The 19729-nt window shown below is 40.3% G+C and overlaps 1 protein-coding gene across 1 annotated transcript in view; it reads right to left on the reverse strand.

Moving 5' to 3' along the window:
• RP2 (RP2 activator of ARL3 GTPase) overlaps positions 1-18815 on the reverse strand; it is a 49156-nt gene extending 30341 nt beyond the window's left edge. Inside the window, exon 1 of the mRNA XM_082718209.1 lies at positions 18483-18815. Coding sequence (XP_082574335.1) covers positions 18483-18791 — 309 coding nt within the window. The 5' untranslated portion in view covers positions 18792-18815. The remainder of the gene's footprint in view (positions 1-18482) is intronic.
• Positions 18816-19729: the final 914 nt, after the last annotated feature.

The raw sequence follows: 19729 nt of genomic DNA on the forward strand, positions 1-19729 counted from the left end.
AATTACTATATGGCATAACTCCCATCTGCAAATTTGATTTGAATATTTATTAAGCTTTTCCTACAAGGCAATTCTTCAAATGCCACCATTCCCAACCTTAGATATTCTAAACTAAAGCACACATAACCTTTTAAACACTATGCCTGTAATTTGTCACATTATATATTTTAAAATTCTAACTGACCTCTAAGAGTCACAGAAAGGCCATTTTAATTTTTCCAAATTAGTCTACTTGCACTGTTCTACCTCTTTGCAAATACTATATTTCATATAAAACTATTTGTGTGCCAGAAACAGACTCCCATATAGTAGATAAATTTTTGATTACTCACAAAGGATAATTTATGCATCCCAACCATCACTAACTTAAAGTGGCTTATTCAGTAATGTACAATAAATGTTGTACTTAACCAGTTTTACATAATGTACTAGAAGGAGTACTGGTCTGTAGCATGAGGCGATAAAAGAGGCACTTTGTTTCCCAGTCTTAATTCTGTCACCTATGAGCAACATGATCTTGGAAAGGCAAGAACTTTCCAGATCTTCAGTCATTCAACCAACATCTGAACACCCAATATGAGCCAGATAATCTCTCAGGCACTAATGTGAGTATGACCAGCTTTTCCCATAAAAAAGTAAACACTAACCTAAACAGATGATTTAAAAACAACTCGGCTGTATAATGCAAGATGCCTAGAATATTCTGGAAACAAAGAGGAAGGAAACCTGGGGTGGAGGAGGTAGGGTGTAAGAATTTACTAACAAAGTGAGAATGAACCAGCTGGAGTTCACCACATAAAACAGGTAGGAGTAAAAGATCCTCTTTTTCCACACCACGCAAAAGTGAAAGAATTAACAAAATAAAACTCTTCAGAGAACATGAGGAAAACCAAACATGGTTTGGTGTTTACCAGTGATACTAGAATGGGAGCAGATGAAGCTAGAGAGATAGGCAGGGGCCATATTACAAAGCCTGGAAGTTATCCGTGGGCAATAGGGTACCACAGGAGGGTTTTAAATAAGAGAAATTTACATTTCAGGAAGTTTACTCTGTAAGAATAAGGAGGTGGGCATGGATCTGAGACTCTTGCTGTCAGCAGTGGCTAGAAGAGTAAGATGGGATAAATTTGAGAAATACTGAGGAAGTAGAATCCATCAATTCGGTAATTCAACAGCTGTTGGCAGAAGGGTGGGTCCAAAATGATTCTTAGTTCTCTCGTCAGTGTTTTCCGACTGTTTTGGACTATAACGTGCATTAGCAGATTCTTCAACACAGCCCAGTACCACTACTGGTGAGTATTTTTGCACATGTACACACACCAAAGAAATAAAAGCTTCATGAATAACATTTACCCTGATTTTGTGGCAAGCCCCCCAGCACACACAAAATTTTCTATTATGCCCTGAAGGGTTTGAAAAAACACTACTCTGATTTATATGATTGGATGTTAGAGCGCCATACCTCAGAAAAAGTGAAAAATACAGGGGGCAACACAGGTTTAATGTGGAAAGTATTATTCAAGCAATTGTTTCTAGGATTTTACAGTGATGCATGTATATAAAGGTACTGGGGCGCCTGGGTGCCTCAGTCAGTTGGGCAACCCTTGGTTTCAGCTCAGGTCGTGATCTCATGGGTTGTGAGATTGTGCACCGTGTCAGGCTCCTCACGTGTGGAGTCTGCTTGAAGATTTTCTCCCTCTGACCGTCCCCTCAAATAAATGAACATACCTTAAAAAAAAAAAAGTACAGTATTCCAGTTTGGTCTCTAAAAAGAAACCCAATCAGCATAGTTGCTGGTTCCCTATTGCCCAAGATCAACCCCAAAGGGACCATGTAAGGAAAACACCAAGAAAAGGGGAAACTATGAGAAGTCCCTGTGGGGGCGTGTGGGAGGATAAAACAAAAAAGGAACCTCTGGGATTTCTGCTCTTGCTTCTCCCCCACCCTAAATCTTGAGACAACTGTGCTTCTCCCACAACTGCTGGGACTCAGATCTCTGGTCCAGACTTCCTTTGAGTAAATTTAGGGCAGGACAGAAACCTTGTGCTGTTGAAGAGGTGGGAAAAAACAGGGGGGACTAACTCTGACAGTTGCTCTGGACTTCTCCAAACCCTTGTAACTGGCGGATTAAAATCTAAGCAGTATCTTCTAATGCTGCTTCTCCCAACTACTAATTGGTCAAGTAGACCAAAAAAATTAACAAAATACAGAAGCACTGAACCACACAATGAGAACAAGCTTAAGTTCTGCATCCAGGAAGTAGAGTGCACTCTCAGTTTTCTTAAGGACACACTAAAGCTTTTAAAAAAATCATATAGTAGATCCTAAGGCCTAAACAAATTTTAAATAATAGGTAACATACAGACCATGATATGAGACTAACATGTAATTAGGTTAAAAGTTAATAACAAAGGACACTTTTAAAAATTCTTGCCTACTTGAACATTTTAAAAACACACTGCTAAATAACTCATGGGTTAAAGAAGAAATCATAATCAAATCTAAAAATACTTGAATTAAATGTTAAGGCACCACATTTGGGATGCAGCAAAGACAGTGCTTTGAAGGAAATCTCTAACCTTAAATAGCTATAGTAAAAACACTCAAAATCAGTTAAATGTCCATCTTAAGAAATTAGACAATAAACAATAAACCTGCAGAAAGTAGGAGAAAAAAGATAAATAGTAGAAATGAGTAACTTAAGTATTAAATATATAAAACAAAACATCAGCAAAGCTAAAAATATGCTTTGGGGGGCAAAAAAGAGGCAAATTTCTGGCAAGAATGACCAGGGAAAGAAGAATGAAACACGAACAGTATGAATAAAAAGGGGGATATTACCATAAATAGAGGTTAAAGGAGAATAGTATCAGTAACCATATACCAACAAGTTTTAAGAGATTTTGTCTGTGAAATGAACAAATCTCTTAAAAAAATAACTTAAAAAAAAAAAAAACCACAACTCACTCCAGAGGAAGTTAAATGCTTAAATAAAATGCTATTACTACTAAAGAAATACAACCAGTGGGCTAAGTGTTCCCACAAAGAAAACACCAGGCCCAGATGGTTTTATAAGCAGATTCCAATTTTATTTATCCCAGGTTCATGCAAACCCATAAAGGCAATAGAAGAAGAAGGAACAGCCCTAACTCATGCTATTAGCCTGTCTGGCTAGACCCTAGTAAGAAAAACAAAGACATAACGAAAGAAGATTTTAGGTTCATTTCACCCACATCTATAGATAGCGGAAAGAAAAAAAAAAAAAACCCTGCAAATTAAATCAATCCTATAAAAAGAGAAAGCACCACAACCAAGTTGAGTGCAAATGGTTCAGTATTAGAAAATCTTTCAGTGTAAGTCACTATTATGTGATAACAGCTTACATTTTACTCCTAAGTCCTATTGATCTCCTATGGGAATTTATTCTTCAGTAAACTGGAAGCACTTGCTGTGGCCTATGTCCTTCAACTCCCCTTTGCCCAGATGGCCTTCCTTCTCCTAGTTCTTGTCCACCTGTCAAACTTCTGTGAAGCTTTCCAGTTTCCTCAATCAGAAGCCTGCTCTCCCTTTTCAGAGTACCTATATTACATTAAATACCAGTGTCCGTCCCTTCCTGTAACCAATCTATTTAAAACTGAAACACCTCCTCCAATACTACCTCTTTACCCTTCTTTATTTTTCTCCAAAGCACTTAGCTTCCTTTTAATGCACTATGGATGCATCATATTTATCGTCTTTATTCTACCAATCCTCCATTATGGATGTAAGCTCCATGAGGAAAAGGATTATCTGTTTTGCCCACCCATTTCCCCCGAACCCAGAACAGTGCCTGGCAGCCAGAGGCACTTCACACACCAATAGTGAATCCATTTTAACTACTTAATCTTGATTACCTCAGCGTGTGTAATCTAAGGTAGGTGGTCCCCACATGTCTCTTTAATAAACAAACGTGAAGAGTTAACTAGGTTTGGTCATCACACACTTCTCCACTGCCCATTCTCCAGAAGAGAGACCCTGATAATGATCAAGAACAACATGATATTCTCAGGGACATTCAGTCAGGTCACTGATCGAGTTGGCCAACTTCTAAGTAGAAAGATAATTACACAGAAGGAGGCGGAGGCACTCTTAATATCAGGGCTGGGGTTTTCCTTTTTACATTCTCTTCTCTCCCATACCTGTGGTAAAAGCAAGCTGCAGCTGCCTTCCACTTGGAAGAGCCAGTGAAGGGAATGGGAATGTGGGCATGGAGCAGGCTAATGGGATCTGGATCTAATCCAGGCCTTAAAGTGGAGAAAAGGGAACATCCGAGAGTTCTGCTTTAGGCCTTATGGAGCGTAGGAACATTGTCTGGTCTTCTTCAGCCTGTCACCTTGGCACCAGTCCACCCCCCACAGTGGGGCTGAGAAGATCAAGAGCACCAGGATTAGGTGTAGGCAAAAGGGGCCCAGGAGTTGGCCTGTCTCTACCAAAGCCTCAAACCCACTGGGCAAGTAGAATCTTCAAGGTTCAGCTTATGGTTTATCTCACTGTACCAGAAACTCCTTAAAACTCTGATGTAAAACTTTGTGTGTATTCTCCTGGGGAATTAATTTAGGGTTCAAGATTCTGGCCAAATCATCTTTGCTTGAGATATGGATAACAAGTTCAAACATTTGCAAGCACATTTATCTGAGAGTTAAGTAGGGAACAAACCAGTGTTTGGATAAAAATTAAAAAAAAAAAAATAATGAAACAGTAGGGGCGCCTGGGTGGCTGAGCTGGTTAAGCATCTGCCTTTGGCTCAGGTCTTGATCTTGGGGTCCTGGGATCCGCAGATCAGGCTCCTGGCTCAGTGAGGAGTCTGCTCTGCTTTTCTCATTCTCTCTGCCGCCACCCCCATGTGTGCTCTTTCAAATAAGTAAAATTAAAAAAAAAACAGTTAATACCTGTTACTTAAAGGAATTTAGTGAATTTGTTTTGCATGGAAATGATACATAAGATGTATAGCATTTGAGAAATTTCAACTAGGTTGTTTATAATACAATTAGTACTCTATCAGAAGTTGCAGTTAAGACTTGTTGCAAATGCTGAAATAATAGCCACTTTTACCTTCGAAATCACTGAGCTGCTACCTGAGTCGGCACCTTAAGTGTTATGTACGGAATACCTATAGCTTCTCCAAATTCAAACGCTGAAGCCCTAGCCCAGGAAGTGATGGTACTGGGGTACTGGGGAGTTAGTCCGCTCAGGTTTAAAAGAAGTCACAAGGGCAGGGCCTCATGATGAGATTAGTGCTCTTAGAAGAAAAGACCTCCCTCTCTTCCTCCCTCTTTCTCATCTCCCTCCCTGCGCACACAATAGAGGAAAGGCCGTTGAATGCAGCAGAATATGAGCCAGAGAGCAGGCCCTCACCAGTGAGAACTGCAGAACTCTGGGCACATTACAATTCTGTCCAAATCCCTGCTGTAAGAGACTTGACCAAACTCCAGCATGGCTTCTAGTAGCACAAGCCATGTCTCTAGAAGGACTCTACCCCCCTACCCCTGGGGGGTAAAATTTTCCTGCCAGGGAAATTTACTATGTGTTCTAGCTAATACCAGATAATAGGCCCCTGACCTTCCTTTCTTAGAGCATTGATTAAAAAGGGCTCCACAGTTGTGAATATGTAAATCTTAAAACACAGAAATATCTTTTCCAAGGACCTGAGAGTCATTCCTTTGAAATATAACTACCAGGAAGGACAGGGCCTCTGTCTACCAGTCTCTGTGGGAGGATAGAATTCTAACTTTGATAACTGTGAGTGAACAAACACAGCTGGTGTAATCACATTTACACTGACCAACTTTGTAATTTTCACTTCTCTGACTCTCCCTGCTCCCTCATTTTCCTGATAAAATTGCTGAAATCACCTCTCCACAAACTGGAACGCAGCTCAGCTCTGTCCCCTACTGTCAGCAGTTACTGAATAAAATCTCTTTTCAATGCTTTAACTAATGTCCAGCAGTATTTACCTTTGACACCAGACGCTCCATCTGCTGGTACCTTGATCTTGGACTTCTCAAGTCTCGAACCATCTAATAAATAAATGTCTGCTGTTTAAGCCACCTAGTCTATGCTATTTTGTTATGGCAGCCTGAGACAGACTAAGAATGGTTGCCACAACAAAATAACAGACCAGATGGCTTAAACAACAGAAATTTATGTCTCTCAGTCTGGAGGCTGGGAAGTCCAAGATTAAGGTGCCATCACAGTTGGTTTCCTGTGAGACCTCTCTCTCTGGCTGGCAGACAGCAAACAGCTGCCTTCTCCCTTATATCCTCCTCACATGGTCTTCCCTGGTGAGTGCAGGGCAAGCTCTCTGCTGTCACTTCTCATAAGGACACTAATCCTATCAGATAAGGACCCCAACCTATGATCTCCTTTAACCGTAATTACTTCCTTGGAGGCCCCATCTCCAAACACAGCCACACAGAGAGTTAGGGCTCCTACATGGGAATTTTGGAGGGACACAAATACTCAGTCTTTAACAACTGCCAATGATGACAAGTTAAATGTAATTTTACTATTCTTCTAAGTACTTTATCTGGACACCTCAGTTCTTCTAGTTATGGGGAGAAATTCATGCTATAGTTAAAGATCCTCTAAGCAAAAGAGTTCTAAAGTATAAAATTATTTGGACTGTCAATGCGGTCTACAAAGGAGAAATTTAGGATTTATGTTGCTGTACTTTCTCAACAAATCCTGAAAGTTCTTCAAAACAAAAAGTAATAATAAATAATCTGAAGCTTAGTACCATAGTCATTTTGCAAGAGTTACTAGTTCTCAAGTAAAATGCCCCAAATCACAAACATGGAAAGGTCATATTCCAAGCTACCTTTTCACGAGAGCCACTTATGAAGTGAGCTTAGTTTAGGCTGTATTTCTTACTATAATCCATAAAAGACAGTAGATACACTTTCAGAATCAAAGAAAACACTTCAACAGCTGCAATTCACCTGAGACAGCTAATAAACTAAGTTAAGCAGTATTTTCCTAACAGAAAATACTGAGTAGCAATCCGAATTTTCCATTAAAATTCATCTCCACGGGTAAACTTCCATAACGATAATCTGAGATGAAATGATGAATTTGTTAATTTCAGTGGAAAGCCTGTCTGCAAAGAAGTCCAACATAAAGCTCTGGAGTGTAAGAAGCACTGTTATAGGTATGAGATACCATTCTCACTGCTTTATAATCATTCACTCAGTATCATAAAAACCCCGGGACATGATGGGTTTTAGTTGATTGAGCACCTGACTCCTGATTTCAGCTCAGGTCATGATCTCAAGGTGGCGAGATCCAGAGCAATGGGCTCCGCCCGCTCTCTCCTTCCCCCTTTGCCGCTCCATCCTCCCAGCACACAGACGCGCTCTCTCTCTCTCTCTCAAATAAATAAAGAACATCTCTTTAAAAATACTCATAAAAATCCCTGTAAGAGTTGTGTACTATTATTTCTGTTTTACAGATGAGAAAATTTAGCTATTCAGAGGCTAAATGACTTGCCCTAAGTTACACAGTTAGTAAGTGCTTGAGCTCAGTCTCAGACCTAGGCAGTCTGGCTCCTAAGTATATTTTCTGGGTTGCTTCTTCACATTTAACCATATTCAAACAGAAACCAATGTTTACTGGCACTTAAATCAATGGAACAGAGTAGAGAGTTCAAAAATAGACTTATGTTACATTGGCAAAGGTGCAAAGGCAATTCAATACAGAAAGGATAGTCTTTTCAACAAATGTTATTGGAACAACTGGAAATCTGTATGTAAAAAAAGAAAAAGAATCTCTCATATTTTGTACCATATATAGCAATTAACTCAAAATGGATCACAGAACCCAACTGTAAAACCAAAACTCTACAACTTCTAGAAGAAAGCAGAGGAGAAAATTGTTGTAATCTTGGTTAGGCAAAGATTTTCTAGATGTGAAACCAAAAACACAATCCACAAAAGAAAAAATTGAAAACTGGAGTTTTATCAAAATAGAAAATTTTGGGGGCTGCCCGGGTGCCTCAGTCATTAAGCATCTGCCTTCAGCTCAGGTCACGATCCCAGGATCCTGGGATCGAGCCCCACATTGGGCTCCCTGCTCAGCAGAAAGCCTGCTTCTCCCTCTCCCACTCTCCCTGCTTGCGTTCCCTCTCTTGCTGTGTCTCTCTGTAAAATAAATAAATAAAATCATTTTTTAAAAAAGAAAATGTTTATTCTTCAAAAGACACTGTTAAGAGAAGACAAACCATTAATTGGGGTAAAAATCTGCAAAACACACATATGACAAGGGATTTGTATCCAGGATATATTAAAAAAAAGCCATTAAAAAATGTCATTTAACATTTAAGAAAACAAACTAGTAAAAAAGGGGCAAAAGATTTTAATAAGCACTTCACCAAAGTAAATATATGGATGGCAAATAAGTACATGGAAAAATCCTCAACATCATTAGTCATCAGCGATATGCAAGTTAAACGACAATGGAATACCACTACGTGCCTATTAGAATGCCTAAAATTAAAAAAAAACAAAAACAAAAACCTTGACCATACCAAGTGCTGGTGGCATAGCAACTGCCACCATAGCATCTCGTATGTTGCTTGTAAGAATGCAAACTGGCATAGCCACTTTGGAAAATAGTTTGGCAGTTTCTTATAAAGTTCAATACAAAATGTCCATGTGAGTCAGTAATCCCACTCCTAGGTATTCACCCAAATGAAGTGAAAAATTATGTTCACTCAAAAACTGCATGCAAATGTTTTTGGTAGCTTAATTCATCATTACCCAGACTGAAAACAACCCCAATGTTCCTCAACTAGTGAATGGATAAACAAACATGGTATACCCATATAATGCAATACTACTCAACAGTAAAAGGGAACTCCTGATACATGCAACAACATGGCTGAATTTTAAAATTATCATGCTAAGTGAAAGGAGGCAGACTCAAAAGGTTACACACTACATGATCCCACTTATATGACATTCTCAAAAGACAGAACTATAGGGATAAGGATGCCCGGCAGGTTTAGTTGGTAGAGGGTATAACTCTTGATCACCAGGTCAAGAGTTTGAGTCCCACGTGGGATGGTAGAGATTACTTAAATAAATAAAACTTTTTGAAAAAAGACAAAACTGGAAGGATAAAAAACTGATCAGAATAACTCAATCAAAGAAAGACAGCTATCACATGATTTCTCTGGTATGAGGAATTTAAGAGGCAGAGCAGGGGTCATGGGGGTAGGGAAGGAAAAAATGAAACATGATGGGATAAATAAAAAAACTGATCAGAAGCTGGGGGCAGAGTTGACTATAAAAGGAACACAAGGAAATTTGGAGGTATGACGGAACTGTTCTATATCTCGATTGTGGTGATCAGTTACTCAACTACTTTCATTTGCCAAAACTCATAGCTGTACACTTTATTTTTTTAATTAAAAATTTTTAAAATTAATATATACTATACTATTAGCCCCAGGGGTACAGGTCTGTGAATCGCCAGGTTTACACACTTCACAGCACTCACCATAGCACACACCTTCCCCAATGTCCATAACCCAACCACCCTCACCCTACCCCCCCCCACAACCCTCAGTTTGTTTTGTGAGATTAAGAGTCTCTTATGGTTTGTCTCCCTCCCAATCCCATCTTGTTTCATTTACTCTTTTCCTACCCCCCCAAACCCCCAATGTTGCCTCTCAACTTCTTCATATCAGGGAGATCATATGATAATTGTCTTTCTCTGATTGATTTATTTCGCTAAGCATAATACCCTCTAGTTCCATCCACATCATTGCAAATGGCAAGATTTCATTTCTTTTGATGGCTGCATAGTATTCCATTGTGTATATATACCACATCTTCTTTATCCATTCATCTGCTGATGGACATCTAGGTTCTTTCCATAGTTTAGCTATTGTGGACATTGCTGTTATAAACATTCGGGTGCACGTGCCCCTTCGGATCACTACATTTGTATCTTTAGGGTAAATACCCAGTAGTGCGATTGCTGGGTCATAGGATAGCTCTATTTTCAACTTTTTGAGGAACCTCCATGCTTTTCATGAGCGTTTTCCAGAATGGTTGTACCAGCTTGCATTCCCACCAACAGTGTAGGAGGGTTTCCCTTTCTCCACATCCTCGCCAGCATCTGGCATTTCCTGACTTGTTAATTTTAACCATTCTGACTGGTGTGAAGTGGTATCTCACTGAGGTTTTGATTTTCATAACTGTATATTTTAAAAGGGTAAATTTCACTGTATGTAAGTTATACTGCTTTTAAAATAAAATTACTTAAAATTTCAACATTGTGGGGCACCTGGGTGGCTCAGTGGGTTAAGCCTCTGCCTTCGGCTCAGGTCATGATCTTGGGATCCTGGGATCAAGCCCTGCATTGGGCTCTCTGCTCAGCAGGGAGCCTGCTTCCCCCTCTCTCTCTGCCTGCCTCTCTGCCTACTTGTGATCTCTCTGTCAAATAAATAAATAAAATCTTTTAAAAAAATTTCAACATCGTTAAATCAGTTTTAGGACTACACAGTTACATAGCTGAAAGGTTATTTCATAAATGAAAGTGGCAGTGCCATGAAATTATAGAAATAATAATAGGGGCACCTGGGTGGCTCAGTGGGTTGAGCCTCTGCCTTCGGCTCAGGTCATGATCTCAGGGTCCTGGGATCGAGCCCCGCATCAGACTCTCTGCTCAGCGGGGAGCCTGCTTCCCCCTCTCTCTGCCTACTTGTGATCTCTGTTAAATAAATAAATAAAATCTTCTAAAAAAAAGAAATAATAATAAATACCAGTACCTTGATCTTATGTACACTGAGGACAAAGAAGGTGAAACACTGTATATTAGTTCACTGTGTTGCTAAATTCATAACCACAAAATAGAATTATGAAATTTTAGGTTTGAAAAGGATTTTCCATACCATCTAACCTAATCTTAACCTAATTTTACCACCCTATCACATTCCCTTTCTTCACCCTGATTTGCCTGAATGCATCTAGCCATGCTTACCCTCCCTGCGCAGAGACGCTCAAAGAATTCGAGAACTGGAGTGGATGTTAAGAAATTGAGGGCTGGAAAAGCTAAAGGCCTTCCCCAATAAGGGTATACTGGTGTATAGAATACATATTAAAACCCCAGTCCCATATACTTTTCACTCTCTGTGCTTTTCCCCTTTACCAAAACTTTATGTAAGTGAAAAAATTTGAACCCTCTGCACACTCTTGGTAGAAATATAAAATGGTGCAGACACTTTAAAAAAGTTCAGCAGATCTTCAAAAAGTTAAACATAGAATTACTATATGACTCAGGAATACCATGCCTAGGTATATTCCCAAGAGAAATATTATGTCCACATAAAAAATTGTACACAAATATTCATAGCAGCATTATTTGTAATGGCCAAAAAGTGAAAATAACCCAAATGTCCATCAATTGATGAATGGATAAATAAATTGGACAAGTAAAATTTATAAGTAAATATCTATTCTGTGGAATAGTATTCACTAATAAAAAGGAATACTACACTGATGATTGTTATAATATGCATGACTCTCAAAGACATGCTAAGTGAAAAAAGCCAGTTAACAAAAGGCCAAATACTGTGTGATTCCATTTATATGAAATGTGTAAAATAGGCAAATCTGCAGAGATAGAAAGTAAAATTGTGGTTTCCCAAGGCTGGTGGGGGGGGGTGGAGAGGGAAGTGGGAATAACTACTAATAGGTATGGGTTTCTTTTGTGGGTAATGAAAATGTTCTAAAATTTTAGTGATGGTATCATAACCCTGTGAACTTACTAAAACTACTGAACTATATACTTTAAGTGAGTAAACTGTATGGTAGATGTATGTCAATAAAGCTATTTTTTATATTAAAACTGTTCAATTTTATTAGTTTCATACTTCCATGTGCCTCAATTTTTCTTTTTATTTAATCACTTTAGGATGGTGTAAACATATGGGATTTATGCCTGGCTTCATGCTTATACAAATTCGAATAGTATTATAATAAAATAAGAGTCAAGCAGAAATCTGTATTAGTCTTTTATAGGTATCCATTCATTAATCACATATTTTCCCCCAGAGATCACATTTTTATTAATATTTCTATTTACATACACTGCAAGTATATCTGATTATAAAAATAAGGTGTGCTTCTTACCAAAACTTTAGATAATTTAGACATTTATTTCTAGTCCTTTTTAGGACACCAAGATACATTTTTCTGGTTTTCAAATTTTCATTCCAGTGTAGTTAACATACAATGTTATGTTTCAGGTGTACAATATAGTGATTCAGCAGTTCCATACGTTAGCCAGTGCTCACCAAGGTAAGTATATTCTTGATCCCCTTTACCTGTTTTACCCAGGCCCGCCCACCCAACCTCCCCTCTGGTAACCACCAGTTTGTTCTTTACAGTTACAAGTCTGTTTTCTGGTTTGTCTTTTTTTTTCCTTTGTTCATTTGTTTCTTAAACTCTACATAAGTGAAATCATATGCTATTCGTCTTTCTTTGACTGGCTTATTTCGTTTAGCATTATACTCTCTAGCTCCATCCATGTTTTTGCAAATGGCAAGATTTCATTTTTTTCTGTGGCTGAGTATTATTCCATTACATGGACACCACATCTTCTTTATCCATTCATCTATTGATGGGACACTTGGGCTGCTTCCATAATTTGGCTATTGTGAATGATGCTGCAATAAACACGGGGGTGCAAATTAGTGTTTTGCATTTTTTGGGCAACTACCCAGTAGTGTGATTACGGATAGTGGGTAGTTCTACTTTTTATTTTTTGAGGAGCTTCCACCTTGTATTCCACCCCAGTGCACGTTTCCACCAACAGCAACGGTGCAAGAGGATGCCTTTTGCTCCACATCCTCGCCAACACTTGTTTCTTGAGTTTTTGATTTTAGCCATTCTGGCAGGTGTGAGGTGATATTTCATTGTATTTTTTTTTAACGATTTATTTTTTTATTTATTTGAGAAAGAAAGACCACGCTCTCAAGCAGGGGGAGGAGCAAAGTGAGAGGGAGAGAATCTCAAGCAGACTCCCTGCTGAGTGCCAAGCCCAACATGGGGCTCTATCTCATGACACTGAGATCATGACCTGAGCCTGAAATCAAGACTCCTGAGGCTTAATGCACTGAGCCACCCAGGCACCCCTCACTGTGGTTTTAATCTGCACTTCCCTGATGATTAGTGATAAAGCTGTTCATAAAATGAATAAACAAAGAGCTACTTACCACCTTTAAAAAACAAAGTAACCAAGTAACAACAACTTTATGTAAAAGATTTAAAAACCTGTAGACAAATTCTTTGATCCTCCTCCCATGGAGGAGGGCCACAAATGGGTGGGCATTTGTGACTACCTCAACCAAGAGAATGTGGCAAAGTAAGGTACATCACTTAAGAGGCTAGTTTGAAAAGCCATGCAGCTTCTCCTGGTCTCTCTTAGAGGACACCTGCCCTTGGAACCCAGCCATCATGCTGTGCAGAAGCTTAGACTGCATGAAGAGGCCACTGGCCCTCAGCCTAGCCAAACTCCAGGATCAACTTGCCAGCCAGCACTGCCATTAAGCCGTATTGAAAGGAGATCCTTGGGCCCCCAGTCGAACTGCTGCATCTGATATGGCAGAGAGCCAACCTTGCTATACCCTACCCAAATTGCCGAGTTGTGAACAAAATAAATACTTGCCATTAGTCTAAGCCACTGAGTTTTAGAGCAGTTTGGTTTGGTAGGCAGCAATGGATACCTAGAATATGTACTTTACAGATTTAAAAGGCTAAAAACAGCATTTAGCCCCCTACTCAGAGCAGATACTTCTTTCTAATAAGTGGCCATCGAACCACTGTCTGAATCTTTTGACTAATGTGGAGATCAGTTCCTCACAAAGCCATGCCTTCCACTGAGGAACCACACCAAGAATTATGATCTGCTTTTATAATAAGACCAGTTGTGTCCTGTCCAATCTCTGGTCTGAGTTCTATCTTCACAGGTGATTATTACTGTCTAACCCCCTTTTGTCAGGACAGTGCTTCACCCTGTAAAACAGTAGAGAAATCTTGGGCACCGTCGCATTTTATAGCCAAGAACCTGAAATGTATGAATGGACTGCTTTATCCAAAGTCATGAAACAGACACCAAATAAAATGCAGTTACTTGAATCTCTGGTATAAGGCTTTTGTTCAGTTTTATTTCTATCAAATATGAGACAAATGTAATGGATACATGATGTGTTGCCCATACTCAAATTCACAATTTTCATACTTATGCCATCATTGTTTAGAGGACTAATCCTCATTGCTATTACCTAGGAGAAGTAATGGTATGAATAACTGGAAAATGAAAACTACTTTTCTGTACCACTCATATTTTCCTTGTTTGCACTTAAATATTTCCTGTTTTAACTCAATAAAAGCAGTCAGCTCTTTAAGAGCAGGGATAATTTTTATAATTTTGAGTCTTCCTTGGTGTTTGAGTACCTATATATTGAATAATTTGCCTAGCCATGAGAGGCAGCATACAGATAAAAAGGATAAAAGCATTTCTTTCCAAGTAATTTAAAAATGGATGGAACTAGAGTAATACCCTCTATGCTAAATGAACTAAGTCAGAGAAAGACAAATACCAAATGGTTTCACTTATATGTGGAACTTAAGAAACAAAACAGATGAACACAGGGGAAGGGAAGGAAAAATAAAATAAGGTAAAAATGGAGAGAGAGGTAAACCATAAGAGACTCTTGACAATAGTGAATGAACAGAGGGCTACTGGAGGGGAGGAGGGAGACGGGATGAGGTAATTGGGGAATGGGCATTAAGAAGGGCCCTTAATGGAATTAAGCACAGGGTGTTATATGCAACTGAGGAATCACTAAATTCTACCCCTGACACTAATAACACACTATATGTTAGGACTTTTTAAAAAAGATTGTATTTATTTATTTGACACAGAGAGAGAGATCACAAGTAGGCAGAGGGGGGGAAGCAGGATCCCTGCTGAGCAGAGAGCCCGATGTGGGGCTCAATCCCAGGACCCTGAGATCATGACCTGAGCCAAAGGCAGAGGCTTAACCCACTGAGCCAGCCAGGCGCCCCATATGTTATGACGTTTTAAACAATCTTACAATCTAAAAATATTTCTCATGCCAATGTAGTAGTTGTACAGTAAGCTTTTCACTTTTTCAAAGTTAGCAGCGATAGAACATAAGCTTCATATACTGTTGATGACAGTATATCAGTCGCCATGACAACACTTAGTCTCCAAACATTCTAATTGAGACAATTGCTCCTAGCTTCAGTCCCCCAAGACTGACCCAATTACACAACTCAAAACCCAAAGCCCAGAGGGTGCCTCTTGACAAAGATACTCTGATTACACAACCTAAGGAAAAATTTAAACACCACTTTTCCAAATTGCAAGGAAACTTTTCAGGCAATGGATTATGTTTTTAAGTTGAATGGTAATTATCTGATGTAAATTTAAAACATATCTCACTTACATTCTCTGGGCTGTATTTGCATTCTGTTCCTTTTAAGGTACAACTAAGATCTTTTAGGACCAAGCAAGATTGTGCTAAACTCAGTAGAAGTATCCCTGGACTAATACAGAGCATTCGTACACTAGCCTAAATTGGCCTCATGAGAGATGAAGAACTAGAAAAAATATCTTTAAAAATCATATAAAATGAGGCACCCTAGGGTATGCTCCTAATGATTCCAAAGGAAGGGATGCCTGGGTCGCTCATTCAGTTAAGCGTCTGCCTCTGGTTCAGGTGATGATCCCAGGGTCCCACATCGGGCTCCTTGTTCAGCGGGGAGCCTGCTTCTCCTTCTGCCTGCTGTTCCCTCTGCTTGTGCTAGTGTTCTCTCTCTCTGACAAATCAAACCAAATCAAATCAAAGTAAAATAGAATACTCCTAAAGAAAAATCCCCAAAAGGGAAAGCAATGTTGGGTAATGTGGTACCTCCACGGTCTCAAAATGTAAACTAGTAATTCTCTTTCTCCAATGATCCAATAGATTTTTTTTAATTGGGTTGTTTTCAAAATATAATAATGTTTATTTAGTTAGAAAAATTCTGACTAGGTGAGTTGATCAATACTTTAACTTTTATTATGCACAGTATCAGAAGCATGAACTTATTTTACATACCCAGTAATATGTCTTACACCTCTACAACTACAGTACCTACTAGTATTCTCCAAAAATGTTCCCTGTAAGCTCAAAACTGTCTACAAATGAAAGTTTACTATATGCTCATATGTAAAAATTTTAGAAGTTGGTAAAAGAAAAAAAAAAATCACAGAATACATCCATGTAACTAAAAGGAGAAAGCGGAGCCTGGGTGGCTCAGTCAGTTGGGTCTCTGGCTCTTGATTTTGGCTCAGGTCATGATCTTAAGCTGGTGGAAGAGCTCTGCATTGGCCTGTGCGCTCAGCCCAGAGTCTGCTCGTCCCTCTCCATCTCTTTATCTCAAATAAATAAATAAATAAAATCTAAAAAAAATAAATACAAGGAGAAAGATTAACATGAGATTCTAACCAACCTGAACATTATGTTAATAAAGGTTAACTGTAAGACCATCTTTATGAAGTAATGAGTCAAAGGGCAACTGAGACTACTCGAAATAAGTAAATAAATAAAAGCACTTTCGTTTTAGCCTATGGTTTCAAAACAAAAAGCTAAAGTAAAAATCAAATACACAAGCCTCTCTATGACAGAGAATTCAAGGTTAAAGAGTATTAGAAATACTAAGGTTGAGGAAATCAATCTTTTAAAAACTGTCTGCCAAGTAACTTCGAATGATAGGTGCAATCTTCTATGACAGAGAGCATAGTACTTTCCATTCTTATGCAGTAAAATGATGCTATCAAGTACAGATAAGAGAATTAATATACCATGCAACCCAAGAAAGATCTGAGAAACCGGGTAGAAAGATGCAGTTCAGAATTCTGCAAAAAGCTTCCCATTGCTTAAATCTGTCACTTGGAGAACTGAGTTTCCATGAATAAATCATTCTGGCGACTGAAAATCATGCAGGAAGATCTATGAAATCATAACATGAATATGAACTTCACTATAAAGTATCCATGGGTCAATATATGTTGCATCAAGCAAGGAGGTAATTGTTCATAACGTTTATTTAAACATCCTTTTTTTTTTTCATTTTGCTCATTTTCTTTTTTTAAATTTTTTAATGTTTTTTTTGGCATGTTTAATTTTTTATTTTTTATAAACATATATTTTTATCCCCAGGGGTACAGGTCTGTGAATCACCAGGTTTACACACTTCACAGCACTCACCAAAGCACATACCCTCCCCAATGTCCATAATCCCACCCCCTTCTCCCAAACCCCCTCCCCCCAGCAACCCTCAGTTTGTTTTGTGAGATTAAGAGTCACTTATGGTTTGTCTCCCTCCCAATCCCATGTTGTTTCATTAATCCAATCAAGAAATGGGCAGAGGACATGAACAGACATTTCTGCAAAGAAGACATTCAGATGGCCAACAGACACATGAAAAAGTGCTCCAAATCACTCGGCATCAGGGAAATATTTAAACATCCTTTTGCAGTCAAATGCTCTACCACTGAGCTATACCCCCTAAACATCCTTTTGTTTGGAAAAGAAAAGTAATTGCCAAACCTATCAAAGTATTTTACTAAGCACAAAATGCAGAACTATGAGGAAAGAGGAAACATTATGAAATTTATGACTAAGTGTGTTTTGTGCAACACTAGGGGACGTTTCAAAGCTGTCTCATTGCTGGCTATATACAAAAGTGAAAAGAAGGGCGTTTTCATTCATTGAAAACAATAGCAAAATATTGCTTGGTTTATGCTGGTTATTTTCACCATACAGTCCTGACATTCGTGTCAAGACTGACTTTGATTTTCATTATTCCTTTTGGGTAACTGGAAGAGGAGGAAAAAGCAAAGCCATACGTTCAAGAGTCCACTTTGTTAACTGAGAAAATTCAGCAGTGGAATATACCATTAGGCACCAAAGAGATTTACCGGCTAGGGCAGACAAAAGAGAAAACAGTCACAGACGAACATGAGCTGCGAATAAAGATGAGAATCGGTCCCACGCGTAACTCGAGGACTGGACAAAACCCCGCTGGGCGCTGCGGGTGAAATGAGCAGATTTGAGATTCGGGGCATTCACGACCTCTTTCCCTGGAGTCCATCCTGGGACCGCAGGGAAAGCCCCCAGGGCTCTGACAATGAGCTCTAAGGCCCCCTGCACCGCTTCACAATTCCCCGTGACGCCCCCTCCAGCGGGGTATTTCACCGCACCCCAAAAAGTCACTCCCCCCGACTTCAACTACTCGCGTGGGAGAGGAGAGCGCACGCAAGAGAGCTGCAGCTGCTGGGTCGGCCCCCTCCGCGCTCCCGGGCCGCAAGGGACCCTCGCCGAGCGGCTCTGGAAGGGCTGAGACCAGGGGCCACCGGACTTTGGTTACCTTCTCGCGCTGGTCCCAGCTGTACTGCTTCGGCCGCCCCTCCCCGCCCTCGGGCTGCGACTCCTTCTCAGCCTTCCGCCTGTTGGAGAAGAAGCACCCCATGGTCCCGGCCACTCCCCGCCGGCCCGCTCGTTCAGGTATCCCCTGGGAGTGTGGCGTGAACCCCGGGCGCCCGGGCCCCGTAGCTCTCCGGACACCGCCCAGCGAAACGGCCCAGCAGTCCCCAGCCCGGGTTAGCCCGCCAGGCCCAACACCCCTTCTCTTTTTTCCTCTCAGTCGCCCAGACGACCCATTGCAGCCAATGACCATTCAGCGCCCAGTGAGCCAATCAAAGCCCCGAGAGCAGTCCTGCGCTGCCTATGAGGAGAGGACGACGTACGCACACAACCAATCCACGCCCCGCTCCGGCGCCAGCCCCCAGTGGCGGGTCCTGGGGGCTCTGGCGCACGCACAGCCGACCCCGCCCCCTAGTCCGGCCCCGCCCCTCCGAGGACACCGTGGGGATCTCTAGCTGCTCAGGGTCCCGCTTTGGCAGGCTTGTCTTTTTGCCCTTGGTTCTCAGTTACCAAGTTCTAGGCGCGGGAAGGCTCCCTAGTTGAGCATTAAGCTTCAGTTTTATGATGCAAGTGGTGAGGGAACAGGAATTGCGGCTGACACAGGAAGAGGCCCTGAAATTCGTAGTTTTCTCCCCTCCCTCCCGCCACATCGTTTGAGTAGTGTCGCCCCTCCGGAAACTTCCCTCAACCACACACCCCCTTTTGCCTCCTCTTCTGAGCTTTCTTAATATTCCTACATTTCACTCTGAAATTGCACAAGTACTTAGTAAAATAATTATTTGTGTATTCATTCCCTTTTGGAAATGTGAATTTCTTGAGGCCAAAAGGCCTTTTTTTTTTTTTTAAGATTTTATTTATTTATTTGACAGAGAGAGATTACAAGTAGGCAGAGAGGCAGGCAGAGAGAGAGAGAGAGGAGAAAGCAGGCTCCCTGCCGAGCAGAGAGCCCGATGCGGGACTCGATCCCAGGACCCTGAGATCATGACCCGAGCTGAAGGCAGCGGCTTAACCCACTGAGCCACCCAGGCGCCCCAAAAGGCCTTTCTTAAAAGAGCATGTATCTTTGAATTCCTTAGGCCTGGCTCAGCTCCATGGTAGACGCTCAGTAAAACGTTTGTCAGATGAATGCATGAATGAATGCATGCTAGTGAAGGAAGTATTTATAACCTCTTTTCTATATTCCTTATCAAA

This window comes from Mustela nivalis (assembly GCF_964662115.1).
Source record: "Mustela nivalis genome assembly, chromosome: X".
Taxonomy (NCBI): Eukaryota; Metazoa; Chordata; class Mammalia; order Carnivora; family Mustelidae; genus Mustela; species Mustela nivalis.